The sequence below is a fragment of the Parasteatoda tepidariorum genome, chromosome 8 (assembly GCF_982258835.1).
Source record: "Parasteatoda tepidariorum strain Cologne lab strain chromosome 8, Ptep-v5.0, whole genome shotgun sequence".
In the NCBI taxonomy this organism is placed as follows: Eukaryota; Metazoa; Arthropoda; class Arachnida; order Araneae; family Theridiidae; genus Parasteatoda; species Parasteatoda tepidariorum.
The window spans coordinates 92372657-92393794 of NC_141762.1; the positions used below are offsets into that span (position 1 = coordinate 92372657).

The 21138-nt window shown below is 27.2% G+C and overlaps 1 protein-coding gene across 3 annotated transcripts in view; it reads right to left on the minus strand.

The window, feature by feature from the left end:
* rad50 (DNA repair protein rad50) overlaps positions 1 to 21138 on the minus strand; it is a 104459-nt gene that overhangs the window by 13469 nt on the left and 69852 nt on the right. For all 3 annotated transcript variants that reach the window (XM_087169343.1, XM_087169344.1, XM_087169342.1), the window contains 15 exons: positions 19412 to 19510; positions 19119 to 19205; positions 18056 to 18148; positions 17274 to 17399; positions 14370 to 14505; positions 14131 to 14244; positions 11862 to 11957; positions 10502 to 10649; positions 10359 to 10416; positions 8348 to 8549; positions 6418 to 6447; positions 5535 to 5615; positions 4878 to 4936; positions 4207 to 4354; positions 557 to 684 (listed from right to left, as the gene is read on the minus strand). In XM_087169343.1, the coding sequence (XP_087025469.1) occupies positions 557 to 684; positions 4207 to 4354; positions 4878 to 4936; positions 5535 to 5615; positions 6418 to 6447; positions 8348 to 8549; positions 10359 to 10416; positions 10502 to 10649; positions 11862 to 11957; positions 14131 to 14244; positions 14370 to 14505; positions 17274 to 17399; positions 18056 to 18148; positions 19119 to 19205; positions 19412 to 19510 (1605 nt within the window). The remainder of the gene's footprint in view (positions 1 to 556; positions 685 to 4206; positions 4355 to 4877; positions 4937 to 5534; positions 5616 to 6417; positions 6448 to 8347; positions 8550 to 10358; positions 10417 to 10501; positions 10650 to 11861; positions 11958 to 14130; positions 14245 to 14369; positions 14506 to 17273; positions 17400 to 18055; positions 18149 to 19118; positions 19206 to 19411; positions 19511 to 21138) is intronic.

The window sequence follows — 21138 nt, forward strand, 5'->3', positions numbered from 1 at the left end:
GGAAATAAAAAATATATAAATCTACACTTTAATAATGATTTTACGGCCATCAGACAATTTATTGACACAAAAACAAATTAAAACTAAATCTCAATTTGAATAAATTTCTCAACCCTGATTAAAATCTTTACCATTAATTCCTAAATTTAAAAAAAAAATATATATATATATATTTTTTTTCTTCAAAGTAAAGAAGAATTGGAACTTGAAATGTCTCAGCAAAGTAATATGTTCATAGAGGTTCGGATATTATTTTTAGCTCTGTCAGTTTTGTATAAAATTAATGCAATAGATACTTTGAAAACAATAATGCAATAGACACTTCGAAATATAATTTTAACAATGGATCAATAGCAAATTTTATTTTCGAATGTCGAAGATAATTGGAATTTAAAATGTCTTAGAAAAGTAATATGTTTATAAAGGTTCAGGTGATCCTTTTAGTTCTGTTAGTTTTGTACAAAAATACTGCAATAGATACTTTTTAAAACACCAAGTAAAAATTAAGTGAAATCATGCAGACATAACCAATAAAAATACAAGCTTATATTCTTACGCTAATAGTGATCGGATGTTATAACCACCAATTTTGTCTTTCAAGTTTTGACAAACTGCATTCAATTTTCCAATCTCTTCAATCGTATCAATAAGTTTCATGTTGTCTTTCAAATCTCGCTTCTTCACCTACAGAAATGAAACAGATTTTTTTAAAGCCTATAATGAGTAAAGAGAAACAAGAAAAATGTTTAAATTTAATACATAAAAAACAGACTTTACAGGTTTTTGAAATAACATTATATACACAATATAACTTTTAAAATTCAGTCAGATAGCCAGCATGTAAATTAAATTAAAATTTCTCTAAAAACTGGGAAATAAAGTCGCAGAAGAAAATAAAATATATATATATATATATATATATATATATATATATATATATATATGAGTGTGTGACAAAACGAGACGAAACAGCCTCTGTGTGAATAAAGACCGATAGATGTCAAAATCTCCTAAATAAAACTGTGAGAACTATTTTGATGGGAAGGAAGAGTAGTTGTTGAAAATGAAAAAGCAAACCCAGATGGTTAAAATATGAGTCTGATTGACTTGTGTTTAAAGAAGTGTAAAACTAACCTGTGTAGTTCGAGAAGTATGACTCATAATTTTATGTGAAAGTTTTGTTAATTATTAAAGGATAAGTATGATCATTATTGATTTTGAGTGACTTAATCAATGGTCATCAACATCATCCTACATATATACATGAAACTAGATATATGTTTTATTTTATAATAAACGACCCAATTTTTGGGTTTACGACTACTAATGTTCAACAACGTAGCCTCGTAATTTTAAATCTAATCCAGAAGACAGGGGAACTCCTAGAACAAGTATAGGGGGAATTTGCCTTCGTGGAGGACTTTTTGATGGAAGTAACCTTCAAAAAGTCCTCCATGAAGGCAAATTTGCGTTACATGGAGAGGAAGATCACAAGGACCTGATAACAAAGGGACTCTAACCTATGATTCGTCTACCATTGAGGATATTTCACGTCAGCACTGAGGTCGGTAGCAGACAAATGCAGAATTCATATCAACCAGCCATTGCTAGGATTTGAACTCATTGGGCTCACCTCATTGGAAGGCAAAAGATCTACCCCCTGAGCCATCGAGGGCTCAGGGATGTATACTAGATATATATATATAAATTGCACCAAATAGAAAATAAATATAAAAATAAAATGTACTAGAATTTTTTTTTTTAAAAATTGCAGACGTGCCAACCTAGCAAAATTAACATTCAGGAGTTTCCCTAACAAGAATTCAGGAGATTTCAGGAGGGGTAAAAAAAGGTGCATGGTATGCAACATTTGGCACTTCTAAGGAATTTTAATTAAAAAATTTATTAAATATAAGAATGCAAGAAATTTTACACACTAATAGAGCAATAATTGTTTAAAAATATTAAATGGAAATAAAATAATTAAACACAGATTTAGCAACACAAAACTATATTAGGTAGATACTCTTTAAATAAATACCATTTCCTTAATAAAACATTATTCAAAAACCCGACACTGTAATAAAAATACACAAAAACTTTTAAAAAATAAACAAATTGAATAAGTATTTTATTTTAAAAAACCAATTCAATACTAATGTCTGTACAATAAAGAACCAATTATCCGGGATGCTCGGGACCATCGCTATCCCGGATGTCTTAATTTCCCGGTTTCCTGGATCGACAAAAAAGTGTCGTTAATCGATGTTTTATCAAACCCAAATTACAAGGAAAAAATGTAAACACATTTTAAAGTAAGAGAAAAAAGAAAAGCACTCCTAAATCTAAAAAGGAAAAAAATTGTAGAAAAATAAAATTTAAAAGAATAAAAAAATTTGCAAGTTTAGACAAGAAAAACAAGTTTAAAAAATAATTACGATTCCTAAATCAACTAATAAACAAAACCAATGATTAAATAACGCAATATATTTCATGGGGGGGGCGAAAATAAAAGGAAAACCTATTAATCTAAATAAAAACAACACTTGAAAATTATCGAACCGAAACGATAGTTAAAAAACGGCACTAGCATAAATATTAAAACCTAGAACAAGGCAAGATCAACGGACTTTAAAAAAAAAAAAACTAATGAAAAAATTTGGTATTACAAATAATTTTATTGAGTGCAAAATTTATCATGAAAAAGAAAAAAAAAACGTAGTGGAATCAGAAAAACGAAACTGCAATCTGCTTCATAAAATAATTGTATGCTTAAATTAATAAACAATTCTCCTTTTTTTTTATTTTATAAAAACGAGATTTTTAATTAAAGCAGGTGTGATTCCACATCAAGAAAAACTTGCGAATGATACCGCACTTCCAAATAATCAGAATTTATTCAAAAGAAAAACATTTTATTTTTATTAATCGATGTCAAATAGATAAATATATTTTTCTCTTTCATCTTCTGTTCACTGATATGCATGTGCAATGCATTTTCCCCACCCCCTCGTAAATCAAACTAGCAAACGAAATCATCATGCCACTCCTTTGAGTTTAACGACCTAAAAGAGAATAAAGATCTAAAATCTTCAAGGTCGCGGAAGAAATGACGTTTCTCTGGGTAAACGGGGAAAAAAATTCTTCCCTTCCTCACATTTTCCTCTACTCAACTTCAAGGATTAGTCCAGTTTCCGCTTTTTTTTTTCCATATCGTTTTAGTTCAAAATGGCGGGAGAACCGAGCAAATTTTTTTTCCGGATTATCTGGATACCAGATAAATGGTTCTCTACTGTATGCATGAAAAAAAGAGTTGCAGACTTAGCTCTCCACAATTAAGTCTTGCTAAAGTCATTGGTACATGATTTGTTGAAATTGATCCATACTTCCGTTTCGACTTAAGACATCCTTGAATTTTTTTTTTTTTAAATATACGAAGACTAAACGAATAATTGATATCACGTTGCTAGTTTACGAGCTTGTTGCCAACCGTGGAAAAATACGCATTAAAAACTATAAAAACAGCAAGATACAATATCAATTCCAACTATCGAGAGTACGAGTTTCCCCACTCCTGAACGGACGTCACTCGATAACGACATGTGACGTCATTGCATTCAACTCCACACGAAAGAAGAGGAAGATTTCACCCGCCCCCAGTGTAAGGGGGCGGGTGAAATAGGAGTGTTTTTAGAGGTAACGTTGAAGAGGGGGGAAAATAAAGCATGTTCAGCTACGCTTCAGGCAGATGGTAGTTTGATAAGAGGGGATGGAATTCAAGCTGAAAGAAAAACTTACCTTCGCACTCGCGGAAAAATTAGGTAATTTTGAGTTTGGCCGTCGATCGCAGTAAAATTCGGGAGTTTTTCAAATCAATTCCGGAGGGCGGGAGAATAACTCAAAATTCGGGAGACTCCCGCAAAATGCGGGAGAGTTGGCACGTCTGAAATTGCAAGCAATTCAGCTCTATTAGGAGTTTTTAAAAGCTTTCCGTAATTCTGTAGTCATAATTAAGATTCTACAAGATTGTTTTCAGAACATCTTGAACAATATCTCAAAATAATTGAACATGCATTTTTATCCTAAAATTCAATTTTAATTTTGGGTAGCAAAAAGAAAAGAAAATTAAAAATTAATTGAATGTATTAATTATTAACTAGATTAAACATCATGAAAATAATGTTGAATGCTTAGTTAAATACCTACATTTTGTGATCTGATATCATCAGTAAGCTCTTTATCATACTCTTTTTGCTCATGAAGTTCTTCTTTTTTCACACTTATTTGAGAGTTGAGGCCACTAATACGATCTTCTTGATCAATTAGTGTTTTTTCTTTGTCATCACGAATATATCTAAAAAATAATGAATATTCAGATGAAGTAATTCTTAAAAATGATGAAGCATAATAGATAAATTAATTTTAATTAACAAATTGCTAACAAGATATAATATGCAAGTACACTACGGAAAGGTAGTTTTGTTTGGACAATTGTAAATATAACTCATAGTATCACACCCCTATTTTTAAAATTCAATGGCAGATTTACAACTTAATTTGGGAGTAAAATAAGCTTTGCTGCATTTTTTGCCAAAAAAAAAAAAAAAAAAAAAAAAAAAAAAAAAAAAAAAAAAGTAAATTTTATGAATATTTTTTTAAATATAAATAAATAAAAAAAAAAGTCACCTTTGTTATTAATGTTAAATAGCATCCTTGAAGGCAAATTTTATAATTGTATCTAGTAAAGCTAAACAATTTAACTCACAATAAAAAGTCAAATCTTTAGATAGACATAGATTTAGAAATATTAACTGAGTTCATACTTCTAAACACATGTATAGAATAACTTTTAAATGAATTCAACATTCAGTACTTACGCATCAATTTCTTTGGATATAATTTCTATGATATCTAACTCCTTCTCTTCTTCTCGAATCTAGAAAAAAATTATAATTAAGATACATAATTATGATAACAATAAAAATATATAATTATGATAACAGTAAAAAAAAATGCTTTGGGTGAAAAAAACAAAGCAAAAAAATTGATAGCACATTTTATAGTCCTTGCATTTAAAAAAAAAAGGCTTTTAACTTTTCACCATATTTAGTAAGTTAATAAATACTCTTCAATAAAAAGACTATTACAAGTGCTGCAATTTATTTTAAAAGCTTTCAGGTACAAATTATATCATAAGACTTCAAGGATATAAGCAAATTTTCAAATTACTTCAAAAACAAAACTCCTCAAAAAGCAAGTTGATTTGAATTACAAAGTCTTTTAAACATAATTAGTATGAAATTCATAGTGACTTTCTTGAAAGAAAGAAGCTTCAAACAACATAAAATGTCTTTAAAAAACAAACAAAAAATCAATAAAGTTAAGTTATTTTTAAGTTTTTAGTTAAACAAAGAGCCTATTTATCGCAAAATAAATACTTCTATTTGTCAGTGGGGAACAATTTACATAAAATTATGAAATGGAATATTGAATTGATATGGCATTAAAAAGGTTGGAAGATATATTTTTCTTACTTTGTTACTTATTTTTTCCAATTCCTGATCTTTCATCCTGGTAGCAGTTCTTTTAGCATTACTAAGTTCTTTTGATTTTTCCTACAGAAAACCAAATCATCAACAGCATTATTCAATTACGCAAAATAAACATTTTCATGTGAGTGAATATAAAACATAAATCCAAATATAAACTCAAATTCTTAAGTCAAAATTATTAAACAGGAGTTAGGAAAAATAAAAAACCATTACAACACTAATTCAAATTGGAACAGAGCAAAAGGCAGCTAAAACCAAATTCAAATTATACAAACTAGTAACAATATAAAATTATTTAAAAACAATCAAAACTAATAATCAAAACTATAAACAATTACAGTAACTGTTTATAGTTTTGATTATTTATAATGTGCTTTGGGGGCATTTCATTGTAGTGTTTTCTATATTTGTTAATTTGAATGTGATTCTCTTGCAAATTTATGTGATTTTTAATGTGGTAATTATTATTATTCTTTATGTTTGTATTATCATTAGGGGCCTCGGGTTAATTTTGTCTTTGCTGTCACTTTGTTGTCACTGTTAATTTTGGCTTTGCCACTAACAACAGAAAGGCTCCTGTGTGTTTGCAGACAGTGTGTCCCCTGATAAAGTGCTGCTCTGTAAACACACAATTTTATTTTAATATTATTTTTACATTATTTTTAAATCTTTTTTAAATAATTTTATATTGTTACTAATGAATATAAAACATAAATATATTAACAAAATGAGAAAATATTCAATTCTCAATAAGCTTAGATGGTTTTATTTTAAAATTTGCATAAGTTGTAATTTTAAAATTGCTACAAAAATTCAAATAGGAAACCAAATATAGCAATGAAAATAATTGGAAAACTCAGCTTACCAACAATGTAGAGATTTCTGTTTTCAGCTCCTAGAAGAGAGAATTTATAAAGCATTCATTATAAAAGTCAGAATACAATCAAATGCAATTGAAATATTAAAAAATTGTTATCAAGAAATAAATATTTATAACTATTATTTTTGGGAAGATCACTTTTAGCCCTCAACCCTTTGTGGGGAAGAAAACTTTCAACCTAAGAATTTTATCTAGGAAAGGCCATTGAAACTGAGGTCAACATATGTACCTCTAAAAGAAAGCTATCTATTTCATGTTTTAATCTTTCAAAATTTAAAGTTGTTGATTATACAAAGTAGTTTGAGTTGCGGTGGCTCAAAGGATAGAGCATTCACCTCTCCACAGGTTCGAATCACAGCGGTGTCTTGCACAGACTACAGTGCTGACGTAAAATATCCTCAGTGGAAGGCGAATCATGGGTTAGAATCCCCTAGTTGCCAGGCTAACTGTAGAAGGTTTTCCTCTTCATGTAATGCAGATGAGGGTAATTCCATCAAAAAAGGAAAAAAAAAACTCCAAGAATGCTAGTTTGCCCTCATGCTCGATGCTGGAGCTCCCTTGTCTTCTAAGTTGGGCTCAAAACTACAAAGCTATGGAGCTGAATGTTGATCATTCATAAATTCAATTTGATAGGCTGTTCAATGCTGATTACGAAATAAGATATACCAAGTAGTTTATGAGATAAAAACTACTACAATTTTAAAGATTTATAACATTGTCAAAAATAAGTGGGACAATTTTATTCCATTACCCTCGAAAGGCTTAAAAAGCAATGAATAAAACAAAAGCTTAAGGAGAAACTTACAAGGCAACTGAAGAACTTGGAGAAAGAAGTTCCAAATCGTATTTTTAAAAGAAGAAAAAAAATTGACTTATCTGAGAAAAAAATCTGATTAGAGTTTTAGGTAACTACAAAACATTGATTATATTTTCTAAGTAAAATTAAAATTTGATTTAGTGGCCAGAGATATGTGGCAATGTTTAAGTGTTTTTAGAAAAGAAGGTTTAAAGTGCATTTAGCAACAGTAAACGAGTATTTTAATTAATATCAAATTAAAATGAGAAGAGTGTGAATCATATCACATGAACAATTTAAATGTTAAAGTTAGGAACATGAAGATTAAAGATTTTGCTAATTGGGAACTTGTGGACAAGAAATAACAGCAAGGCATTATCTTTATTCCCTATATCATCGTATAAACTAAAATCGGTTTTTTAACATAAGATTGACTTATTAATAGGCAAAATAAACATAAAGTTGAACAGAAAAACCTAATAGTAAAAATACTATTATCAAACAACTATGCGCAAACCAACTTTAATGCATATATATACACATGCATATATATACATATTTAATGCATATATATACAACTTTAATGCATATATATATATATATATATATATATATATTAAGATAAATAAACTTTTGTTGGTTTGGAGAACAAGGAAAACTTGCAAGCATTATTTAAAATTTATTGTAACCATGATAATTATTAACTTTTTGTTAACATATTAGAAATGAGTTCAAGTTTTCAATTTTTTACGCCCTTACTTAATAATGTTTATAAATTTGTTATTTTCAATTTTGAAAGCATAATAATACAGGTTTATATGTATCGCTACAGTTACTAAAATGATTCTTGAAACAGAGAAAAATAAGAAAGGTAGTATATCAATGAATTAGCATGTTAGAGAATTAAGCAACCAGTGAAATAGTTAATAGATAGTTCAATTAAATTGGCATGTTAGTAAAGGTGCAGATGATTGAATTAGCATGCTACTGAGTAGGCGAATAAGTTTTTGAATAAATAAAATATTATAAACAACAATTTGTTCTACAGCAGTTAATGACCACAACTTTTAATCTTTAAAATGTTTTTTAGTTCCTTCTGTGTTAACAATGTCTACTTACACTAACAGTCTCTGCAAGCTTTACATTTTCTTTTTCTAAATTCTCAAGTTGTTCAATCAATGATGACTTCTTTTGCATATCACTGCACATTTTATTTTTCTCGGCTTTGAGGTCATTGATTCGACTACGCAACTGCTGAAGTTGGTCTTTGTATTCATTAATTTGTTGATGCAATGAATCGATTTCTCTACTTAAAGAATTTCTAAGAAAAGAACACAGGGACAATAGTTACTTTAATTCTTAATGCTGAAAACATTTAATTGCATCATCATAAATATTGAAAATAGAACTCATCACTTTAGAACAATCACACTTTGTTGGTCACGATAAATTAGTGAGAAGTACTCAAAAAGATTACTAAAATTTCCATTTAACATCTGTTACTGAAAGTAGAAGGAAACATAGAACAATGTCTTTTGTTCACTAAATGAAATCCAGATGCTTAGAAACTGCTACGTGAATTCTTAAAAAAAAAAATTATATATATAAAAACAAACTCCGTTTGATCTGAAGCAAGGAACATTTCACTTATGAAAGCTGATTTAACAATAATTAACAATTTTAAAATATAATGTGAACTTGCAAAGAACTTTTATTAATTTATTTAACTACAGTAAAAAATTTTTAAAAAAACATTAGTTTTGACCAACATTGAAACATGATCAAGAAAGCTTTTGTTCATGGAAAAGCAGGAACAAATATTTTTAACATAATTAACAAAAAAAATTTAAATAAAAAATTTAACATAAAAAATTCACTCTAAACTTGATGGTAGAATATATTTAATGTTTAAATTTCTGCTACGATATGATTTCCATGATTAGTAAAGGGCTAATATAAATATGTTAGCTGGTATCCTTGCAAGCCATTAAAAAGAGTGTTAAAGCTTATTCCAGCCTTATAAATTAATAAAAATGTTCAAAGAAAGCACTAAAAAGATGCGATTAAACTGCTAGGTTGAAAGTTTAAAAATTTATAAAGTAAGAAAGTTAATAAAATAAAAGTGGAACTAATAAAACATAAATAATATTCAATCATATTGCTGAAATAAAAGCATATGCCAATAAATAATTAAATTTAAAAATTTTAATTAATTTGCAGAAGAGAACAAACTTTTTGACTCAAGTATTTAGCATTTCTGCATTCAATAAATGCCATTTTCATGCAGTATTAGGCTTTCGAGAAAACATCAGTGGGAAATCTTTTTACTTTAATACCTTTTTAAACTAAGTAATTATTACGAAAATAAGTTTACACATCACTCAATAAATCTCTGGTCTATAAGAATTTTTATTTTATTTTGAATTTATTTTTAATAACTAAATTTTTTTCATCAATATACTTTACTTCAAGAGTGATACATCTATCCTAATACACCAATAAAATTTTGATGCCTTTTTTGTAGAACGTCGTTTTTGTCTTTACTCTCAAAATGTGCCTCAGCTTTGGCAATCACTTCCTCATTCAAGCAATTTTCTTTCCCTTAAGCATCTTCTTGATGATTGCAAAAGCCAGTACTCACTGAAAGTGGGCAAGCATTTCAAAATGTAATTCACTAAATTTAATCATTGTTCTCCTTGACTTGTGACATCGGGCATCGTCTTAGTGAAACAACACTATTTTCTTTTGCATGTGAAGCATTGTAGTTGAATGAATGTGGAAATGGATTGTGGTTGAATGAATTGTGAAAACGTTGAACAGAACAATGCGAAAAACATGCTTTTGCATAATACATGGCGAAAATAGACATGGTAAAGAAAAAAATTCTCATTTTCGAAAATAGAAATTTCAGCACTTTTTAAAAACACCCAATGAAAAAAGCACCTTCAAAAGCGAAAATCGAAAATAAGCACCTTTAAGAACTTTTTAAAAACTCTATGCACCATGTATAAAACTGTCAACAGTGTTGCGATATAAGAGTCAGACTGGAGACTTATTGAGTGATGTGTTACAACAGAAAACAAAAAATTAAATAAAAATAAAATGACTATCTTATAAGATTAATTCTTACAATTTTTCTTGACAAGCATTTTGATCTTCACTAACTTGCTGAATGTTACGAGAAATATCTAAATTGGACATAAAACGGAATTAATGAACATGAGAAACAAATTATGATAAATTAAATTGTTGCAGAAAGGGCATGTGTCTTACCTTTGCCACCAATGCGTGTTTTTAAGGCAGATAAACGCCTATTCAAGCTTTCTATTTCCTGCTGATGTTGATCAACTTTTATTAAGTCTGGTAATAAAATGGAAGCAGTTTCTTTATCACTGGAGATTCCATCTAACGTTTCTTCGAGCTGAACAGTTTTTAGTCACATTAAATTTTTATCAATAGTTATTTGGTAAATTAAGTTTCTGTTAACATTAAAAAAATTACCAATTAAGATTTAAAGAATAAATTCACTTAAAACATGATTAAAAGTTACAAATAATGAATTAACTAGAAGTTATAAATAATGAATACAGTAAGTTAAATAAAATTGACATTATGGGACAGCCATGCTTCATCAACCAGCGCAGGAGGTAGACTGATATGTAGCATCGTACGTTGGTAGAAACTTTTTTTACAATGAGTCACTGCAAGTTGGAGTGCAAGTGCTTGTGTATCACAAAGTAAAGGTGAAATTATAGGAGCAGGGCACCGCTGAAGGTATTTATAATATAATAAACTAATTTAAAAACTATCATCAAAACATATATTTATTATAACATATGAAAACTACTAGGTGTTTAAACAATCACTTCATTTCTATTCAGATTGAGATCAACATGTTTTCCTACAACAATAATTTACTCATATTTTTAAATGTATAAAAAATTCATAAAGGAGAAACTCATATTTTTCTTAACAGTTAATGTGTGGATACTTTTTTAAAGAAGCAATGTTGACTCTAAGGTAAATTAAAAACAATATAAATTAAATATTCAGTGATCACACATTTACATTTTATTTTAATTATTTGAAATTTCATTACTATTTAAATAAACGAACACAAAAAAGCAAACTGTTTGATAGAAACCTTGACGTGACATTGCAAAATTTGCATAAAAATTTCCCCTTTTCATATATTTTAATTTCTTTCTTTATTTCTTTAATAATAGTACATTAATTTAAACTTATTATTACTACACTAAGACATACATAATTTCTTTTAAGTATTTAAGTATTAATGTTGTAACGTGATTTCCTTTAGAAAGATTTTGAATAACAAGTCAAATAATTCTTTTTCTTTATAAAGCAAAGCAGAGTTCTGTTAATTAAAGAAATTACTTAGCATATTCTTCTAGACATACACAACTATAATTTTAAATAATTAAGCAGAAACAGTTCTGTAGAGAGAAAAAAACGAAAAATTCAATCGTAATTAAATATATAATTTGCAAATATATACACAAACAGGATTCATATGAAAAAAATTAGTTTAGATCAATTAATAATTGCCAATTGCAAAGCCATAAATCAGGATAACAAGGATTTAAAATACAAGAATGAAAAACAACATAAATACCTCTGTAATTTTTGCAGAAGACTTTCCTATATCTGCACTCACTGCTTCAAGTTTTGATTCCAATTCTGGAATTTCCTTTTCTGCCAATATAGACATCTAAAGGAAACAAAAAGGTTATAGGATCATGAATGTGCAGATTCATTATTTCCTTGAAGCGCATTCTTGAGATTATTAGAATTATTTACCCCATGCTTATTTAAGATTTCTTCACAAAAGAAAAAATTTAACATTTTGGATTTTCAAATCTATGACTTTTCATGAATAATTCCAAGAATTTTTCATAACTTACCGAAGTTACTATTTTCTCTGACAAAAACACAACAATAAATTTAAAAAAGCATTACAATAACATTAATTGAAGTGACAGGTATAAACAAAACTTTTATACCTTGCATCTTCATATTTATTGATTTAAAACTTAAAAAGCAGAGAAAAGAAAGAGTTGAAGCAATAAAATAGCAATAGATAGAGCAAAATAGAGCATAATAACAGAGCAAAAGCAAATAACTAAATACAGTCAGATATATGTAGTTATTTAAGCCTGTTTTACTTCTTCTTAAAAGTAAGTTTTATATAAAAAGCCTTAACTAGAATTTTAAATTGATAAAATGAAAAATAATACATAGATTAAAAAATTCTGAAATCAAGGAAGTTTTAAAAATAATTCGCTCTAGAAATGATGTTCTTTCCTTCATTTTTTGAAAGAACAACGTAAAAGGATATTCTTCTTGGGGACAATAATCATTTAGAAATTACCATGCCAGTTTTAATTACACAACTTTATTGAGACAAAACACATAGAACTAAACTACATACACATAAAACAAAAATTAACATTTACTAATAACGTGACTTTATGATGCCATCTATATTTTATTTTGAGAACTACTTTAAGCATAAACAAATACCATAATTTCTAAAAATCTCTTTTATCTTCCCCTTCTGACCAGGTGTAAGATAGGAGCAGAAAGATTGGGATGCGTGACATAGCTAGCACCCTACTGAGCCGGTTCGGCTTGTTTTTTCCAATGTTACCATTGCTGTTAAACATTTTTGGCAACTTTTATAGGGTTTTTTTTATAGAAAAGTTTTTTTCTTTTTTCGTATGAAAATTGAATGTCACAGAGGGCCATACACCGACAGAGAGTTTAAGCTCCCTTTCAATGCATTAGCTTCAACACTTGACAAAATCGACTGCCTCTTGATTGTTGGATCACAGGCCAAGAGTCTTTGATAGCACCAGCTAGAAACGGTAATTGACAAACTGGGAAAGTAAATCGTCCAAAAAAAAGAATAAAGGTAGACCCTCCCTTTTTTTTGCAAGAAATAACAACCGCTTTAATTATAAAAATAACACAGACTCCATAACACGGATATCGCAAGTGAGGAAGAACGAAGCAACCTCAAACTAATATTTAAGAAATGCAAATTAAAATGAAACTGTTTAAAAAAAGTTAATAAAAGGAGTTTGCTAGGGTCAATAATTGACAAAATAGTTATCGATGATAATATCATTTAAGACTTCGGTCTCCCCTCAACAGGTTTGCTAAACATTCCAGTGACATTTATTTGGCATATTCAATATTAAGAGATGCATACCTGGCACTACATAGCAAAAAATTTAACTTTATTGCTACACATCATAATTAGCAAACCCCACAGAGTGTTTACGTAATATTTGCATGGTCACAAAAATAAAATTAATAAACCATTCTTTAAAGAAAACCACAATTTGAAACAATTTACTACTTAAGTATAGGATTAATTTACACTATTTAATTTGCCAAATGAAGAAAAGTAATAACTTTCCTTATTGTTAAATAAAGTAAAGTAAGCAACACATTCTCTCAAATGAAGAGAAAGAAGCTTCTTAATAATATTTCACCGACTTCATACTTAGTTTTTCGCTACATATGATTAGATAATAGATTTATGAAGAATAGATTTATGAAGAACATCACTTCAATAATTAAAAATTTTTAGTTATCAAATTTAATCACGAAGAAAATTTAGCTAATTTAATAACTTTCCAATCATATATATTTCAAGCATAATTACATAATTGCTTAAATATCTAAGAGTTATCTAGTTTATTTCAGTTAATTTACAACACACTTTTTTTTACAGAAATAAAGATCAAATTTATATAAAAATTTATTTCCAAGCATAAAAAGCTCTAAACAGAGAAATCTGTATTAACAAAACTAAATAACTTCTTTCTTATAATTAATTGCAGTATTAAATTTATTGAATACTAATAAGCACTTACAGATTCTTTAATAGGTTTCAGTTCCAACATTTTATTCAACTGTTTTTCTTTTTCTGCAATCAAGCGAGTTTTATTTTCCAGATGAGAGGGTACATTTTGAAGTTTCTTTTGAAGCTATAGACAAAAAAAAAAAGTTATAACATAACAAATCAAAGTTTTAATAAGTTAATGTTAGAGTTGAGTAAATTTAAACAAAATCACCAAATCTGAAATTTCCAACCATTAGTGACATATCTTACATCTGAAATAAGAGCTTCTGCTTCATTCCCTGCTTGAAAAGATCTTTTACAAAGAGGACAACTAGGACGAGGCTTGCGAACTTTTTCAATATATTTATTGAAAAGGTACAAACTTCCTGTTAAGGCTCCTTTTTCACTTAAAAGAAAAGTATTTTGTAAAAATTTGATGGTTTGTTTAATAATAAATAAAAATTTGATTAATAAAAAAAGTTTGTTTAATAATAAATTAAAAATTGACTTTTTTTTTTGTTTTATCAAAACATTTGCAATCAAATGTTGGGTCTTAACATCATAAAGATGAATTTAATACTACAAAAATTAACTGTTTATAAAAGGGGTGATTGTGAGCCCAACTCAAAAATCCTGAAAATTTCTTGAGTAAAATCATTAATGACGCATTTCAAAAAATTTATGTCTTTATAAATTTAAGTCATTGATATTTCCAAAACATGAAATTCTAAATAAATTATATGCAGCATAATTTAAATAAATAATTATGTATAAAGTTTACTTTTTTCTCTAATCATATTCATTATTCTACCAGAAAAAATATTTACAAATGAAAAATACGCCAAGTATAAATTCTAGTTCAAGTATTTCTAAATAAAATATACAAGATCTTTTATACATAAATGTAATCGATGATTTCTTGAAACTTCTGGACCTTGGCTTTCCAGAAACTTCCGGATCGCAATTAGCAAAAAATCAGGAAAACCAGATTTTTTCCAGAGCTGTTATAAGATCATCTCTGTTATATTATTTGTTTTAATTGGATTGATGGTGGAAATTTTAACTTGAAAAATAACTTTCAAATGCAATTTGAACCTGTGCAACCAAGTCTAAAAAGTCTACTGTAAGTAAAAAATATGCTAAAAACTTTCCTCAATTTCAACATTTTCATTAAATGCTTGAAAATAACATAGAAAGCATTTTAAAGCTATCGTGCATTGCTGCATTGTACAGTAGGGAACCGATTATCCGGAACGATCGGGACCATCGATATTCCGGATAACTGATTTTTCCGGTTTTCTGAATCGCTACAAAATGCCGTTTTTTTATAGTTAAACCCAACTAAAAAAAAAAAAAATTAAAAATAATCTTAAAAAGAAGAAAAAACGATGAAGTAATACACTAACGATTATTTCCAAAATGATGGTAAGGTAAACATCTTTCAAAAAAGAACAAAAAATCCATATGAGGAAAAAAAATAATTTTTTCTAAAAATGGCGGGAAAACTAATTGAATTTCGTTCCGGTTTTTTGGTTTTCTGATTTCCGGATAACGGGTTCTGTACTGTACTTAAGTTTAAATAATCATAACACTTTTATATTGTTAATAACATATTTATCTTAAATAGAACAGAATAATGATTTCCTGATGAATTTTATGAAAAATCAACTTTCATTACAGAAATAAACAACAGTATATTTATATTGTAAGACCATAAACTTTTAAACAGGTTTTAAGCTGAATCTAGTGTACAGTGCGCAAAATAAAATCGGACTACCCTGACTAACTTTTGATCTAATGATCAGATTTTCACATTCTCAGATTCAATCTTAATGGTTCGAGAGGGTGACTTCAAATATGCTAAATAACTAGTGCTAACAATTAATTAAAATACAAAATCAGACAAAAACGTACTTTCTCTGAATAAACATAATTTTTTTTGACAGATTCTAATTTCAGACTCCCAAAATATAGTGGGTAGCATTAATCTTGGAAATATGGTCCCTGTAGTTTGATCAGGAAAGTGGTCCAAAGTTTAGATCCCTTAATGTTAATTTTATTTTTTGAAAAATTTGGCATACTTCTAGAACTCTTGCATACAATCATAAAATTAATTTCATCAAATACACTAGAATCTTCCTCAATTACATATGATAGAGATGGGAAACGTTGAATATGGGTCAACTTAAAAAATCAAATAATGATTAAAAATGTATGAAAATAAATAAATTTACAATAAGTATAAAATTTTTAGTTTAAAAAGTTAAGTACTTCCTACAAATATTTTTATGATGCAAAAGGACGATAAATAAATAAATTTATTTAAACTATTTGGAAACATTTGTTTTCTTTTTCTCAGCACAAACAAAAATTTTTGACATTTATTGTAACAGTTGCTATTCATTTTTTAAAAGTTTGTGTTCGTTTTCTTTTTAAAGGCACTGCAAATTTTTGCTCTAATTGGTTGAGTTAAGTTCGGTCTCCATTGTTATAAATTTTTCAGCTTCTGCCACAAGTTTCAACATTTTTATCAACGGATGCATAAATATCAAACCTGTTGCTTGAGGCATTTTACCTTATAAGTAACAAATCCACATTTTCTCCATCACTAGCAGGATAAGTTACTGTTTTATTTCTCAAAACAAATTAACTTAAATTTTTTTTAAAATGCCGGTAAAATTTTTGAATGTTAGAAACAAGAATCTGCTAAAGGGAATCTGAAACAGGGAACGGGATTAACATTATAAGAACAGAAGTGACGGGACCATTAAAACAAGACAATACATATGGGAAAACAAAAGATGGTGGAAAGATGGATTGAGGCTTGATTGCATAATAATAATAATTCCATGCAAAAAATAGCTTTTAATAAATATTAATAATTTTTTTTTGTTGAAAAATTTTGGATTTTAAGGTAGAAAATTTTTATGTCATTATAAAAAGGTTTTACAAACAGCCCATAACAAATAATCATTGGAAAATTTAGATACATGTTTAGAAAATAATTTAAAAATATGATATGAATTAACTATAATAGAATAATCATACAAAATGCAATAAGACATGAAATTGAAAAATTTAGAAATGTTTTAAAAACATGATAAAATTCTTTTTTAATGATAATTAACAGAAAGCCCAACATTAAAAAAATATGAATAAAAAGCTGAAAATTACTCTTGCAGTTCTTTAATGTTACTTCTCAAAGTATCACAACCAGATTCAAAATCTTGACTACCACACACATCAAAAATTTTATTTTGATTTTCATTCAAGGTTTCTTTCTTGGATGATAGCTGATTCCTGCAGATAAAAATAGAAAAACATAACCAAGCAGAAAAAAATAACGATAAAGACACTACATTTGCATAAAAAATGAACTATATAATAAAATTTTGAAAGTTTATTAAATAAACTTGAATATCGTAAATATTTCAATATTAATTCATATATAGATCTCCTTAATAATACCTTAATTTATGAAATGAAACAATTGTAAAAGACAAGTTGTATCAACCCTTTATACCAATAGCACTTAGAAATTCTAACAATGATAATTATTTTTTTACAAATTCATTATTGCTTTTGCAATGATTGTGATTTTAAGATGTTCATTTAGTAAAAATGAAATGAAGATAAGTTTATTTTTCTTAAGTGAGTACAGTAATTTTAATTATAGAAAACATATAATTTTAATTGTAGAAAACATATAATTAAAATTCTAGGTTATAAAAAATAATGCATCCATAAATATCCTCAAAAATAATATTTTTAATGATTCCCAAACAAATTTTATATTGAAATTTCATTGCTCAATGAAAAAAATTATAAATAAAAATAAAATAAAATATTATTTATATAAAAAATAATAATAATAACAAATTGTTGAATCCATATTAATAATAATGAAAAATTAACATAAATAAAAAATGATAAAAACATTTTTACAGTCAACTTACATGTGAAATTTTTTAGTAGTTTCTAATGAAGATAATTTTGAACGTTCTTTTTCCATATCTTTTCCTATCTCTTGAGCTTTCTTATTTAAATCTCTAAAAAAAAAGTAAGAATAAATTTAAATACTAGGAAACACTCTTTAAAACATACACATTTCTTAAATGCAAACACAAATGCAATTAAATTGTTTATTTTCAATTATATATTGATTATTTATAAACTATGAAAAATGTTAAGATGGCATGTTTATTTATCCATGTTTTTTTGCATTTCAGAAATCCTGTACAAATAGTTAACACTGCTCAAATATTTTTTTTTCAATTTGCTTCATAAATTATGTAATAAATCAAAAGAACAAACTACCCAACAAAAAGGCAAATCTGGACTTAAACTGATTGCTTTTCTAGTTATAAATTTACATATTTTCGCTTATCTTCTTCATGTATTATTTAAAGAAAAATAGATATACACAGAAAACAAATTCTGTTCAAACTTGCCTAGATGGCTAACTCTAGAAAAATAAGAAAAATTAAATAAATTTAAGAAAATGAAGTGAACTGTACTGAGTCCAAACCTAGGAAGGAACAACACATGCTCCCTAAATGAAAGATATTTTTTAAGTTCTTAATAGTATTTTTCATACAGAGTCGAACCTCATTAAGATAAAAGCCTTCAACACAAATTTATCTTCTTATCTTATCACTGCTTATCTTCTTCACACATTATTCAATGGAATATAGATATACCGAGAAAACAAATTCTGCTAAAATTTGCCTAGATGGCTAACACTAGAAAAATAAGAAAAACTAGTTCAAACCCAGCACATGCTCCTTAAATGAAAGATATTTCGTACTTCTAAATAAACAGTTCTGCGATCACGCTATCTTGAAAAACAATAAATTGCATCATTTCATACAAACATGAAAGCAAATTTTTGCTGCTTAAGACAAGATTAAAAGTTTCTCAGCCTGAGTTAAACTAATCTCTAAGAGGAGGTTTTAAGCATGAAAAAAAATAGAATATTTAACTTCTGAATTTATTTAAAAAATATTAAATTAAACATACCTCGCTAATTTAGAAACTTTATCATATACTCCATGATCTGGTATTTCAGTAATAAGATGCTTTAAAGTTTCCTTTTGACGATTCAAACTAAAATAAAAATATTTATTTTAAAAAAAAATTTAAAACACGAATAATAACATTTAAAACAAAATTCAGAACAAAGGATATTGTTATTTAAAAGAATATGGTTAATTGATTATGCTTCTATTTTATAATATTATTGTGTACAGAAGCAAAAATTAAGAAATGATGATTTAATATATATATATATATTAGCAATAATCTATACTCACATTTTATCCACCAGTTCCTGTTTAGAAGAAATATCTTTATTTACAAAGTCAATTTCTGATCGGATTTTACTTTCCTTTTGCAAGTGTTGCATTTCTTGGCTGAAAAACAGCATCGCATTATTTATATTGCATGCATAAATTGAAAAGAGAGTTTGTTTTGAACTGATTTAATATACTATTTTTCCTAATTATAAAATACACAAGATGTTTTGAATAAACTAATTATTAAAATAGCACATACAAAAAGAAAAAAAGCCTGGAACAATATTTAAGACTAAATGTTTCTGTCACAAGACACAGCTAACTTATTTAAAAAGATATTAGGTTTCTTAAGTCACAAAAATTCTTCGAAAACAAAAAACTTCCAAAAGGATTTAACTCCAACACACAGAGCTAAAGGCATTCAAAAATAGTGTTGGTGTTACATTTTCTTTACTTTTGACAGTATAAGAATGGTCAACTAATCATTCAAACTTAAATTTATCAGAATTTTTGTTTTACCCATCTTGAAGATAAAAGTTTGTGCTAGACCTTGAAAGGCTTTGGCACTCAAGAAAAATTCCTTGCGACTCAAGAGCAGAAAAGTTTATGACATGTTTACAGCTCAGCGTTAAGACCAAAGTTATAAACACACCACAGAATTTTCTAAATTTTGTTACAAGTTTACAGCTATGTATATGAAACATGTACATGTATATACATGTACATAAATATACAAATTTATATAAACATGAAATGTCTATAAAATATGTTACACATAGTTAATGCATTACACATACATACATATATATTTAATAAATTACATATATTCAAGTATGCATAAGAGAAATCAACTTGTGAATGCTAAACAAGTGATTATGTTCTCATTGTTCATTCAAATATTTGCTTGTGATATTTTAATAAGCATTAAAAATCTCATAAAAAGGTGTTTAAGTTATTTTCTACCTTATACATCAAAGATTGCAATACATTTAATTGAGAATTCATTTATTATGATGAGCTGTATTTTCAAATCCATCCTCAAATAGATTAGTCTTAGTATTAAAATCTATCTTTTTTTATTGTTTAAATAGCTCCTTTCCTCTGATTGACCAAAATAATGATTTATCAGTTTTGATAACATTTTTCCCTTTACCTAAATCCTATTGCTACAATTCTTATTTTAAAAAATATATGTAAACATTAATATCGACATCGAATAAATTATTAAGTCTTTTATTCAACTGAAAGATGTTAATAACAATCTTATATTAAACTAATATAGCTCTGAAATTCTGAACAACAACTGCTAGTCATATTAACAAAAGAATTTTCAAAATGCATTCTTTAAATTTTTATTTTACACCCTGTACCCTCTTTTTCACAAAATGGTGGGGAGGGGTAAACATGTAAAATAAAAATTAAAAAAATGAATTGGAAATAAAAATAAGAAATTGAGCAAAGTAAATGTTTTTTTAAAAAAAAATTAACTTCAAGGAGTGGAATAAAATTATATTTATAAATAAATAATTTGCTGGAATGTTTTTTAAAACTTTAAACAATGGTTGATATATCATATCACTACTAGATAAACTTTTTGGAAAATAGAGTACTTAAAAAATGCTCATATGATATTGGGAATGTAAATAAAATTTGATTTTACTTTTATAAGTAACAATTAATCTGATGTCACATCATTCACAGTGGCATTTCTCTTGCTCAATTGTTTGACAATTAATAATTTTGAC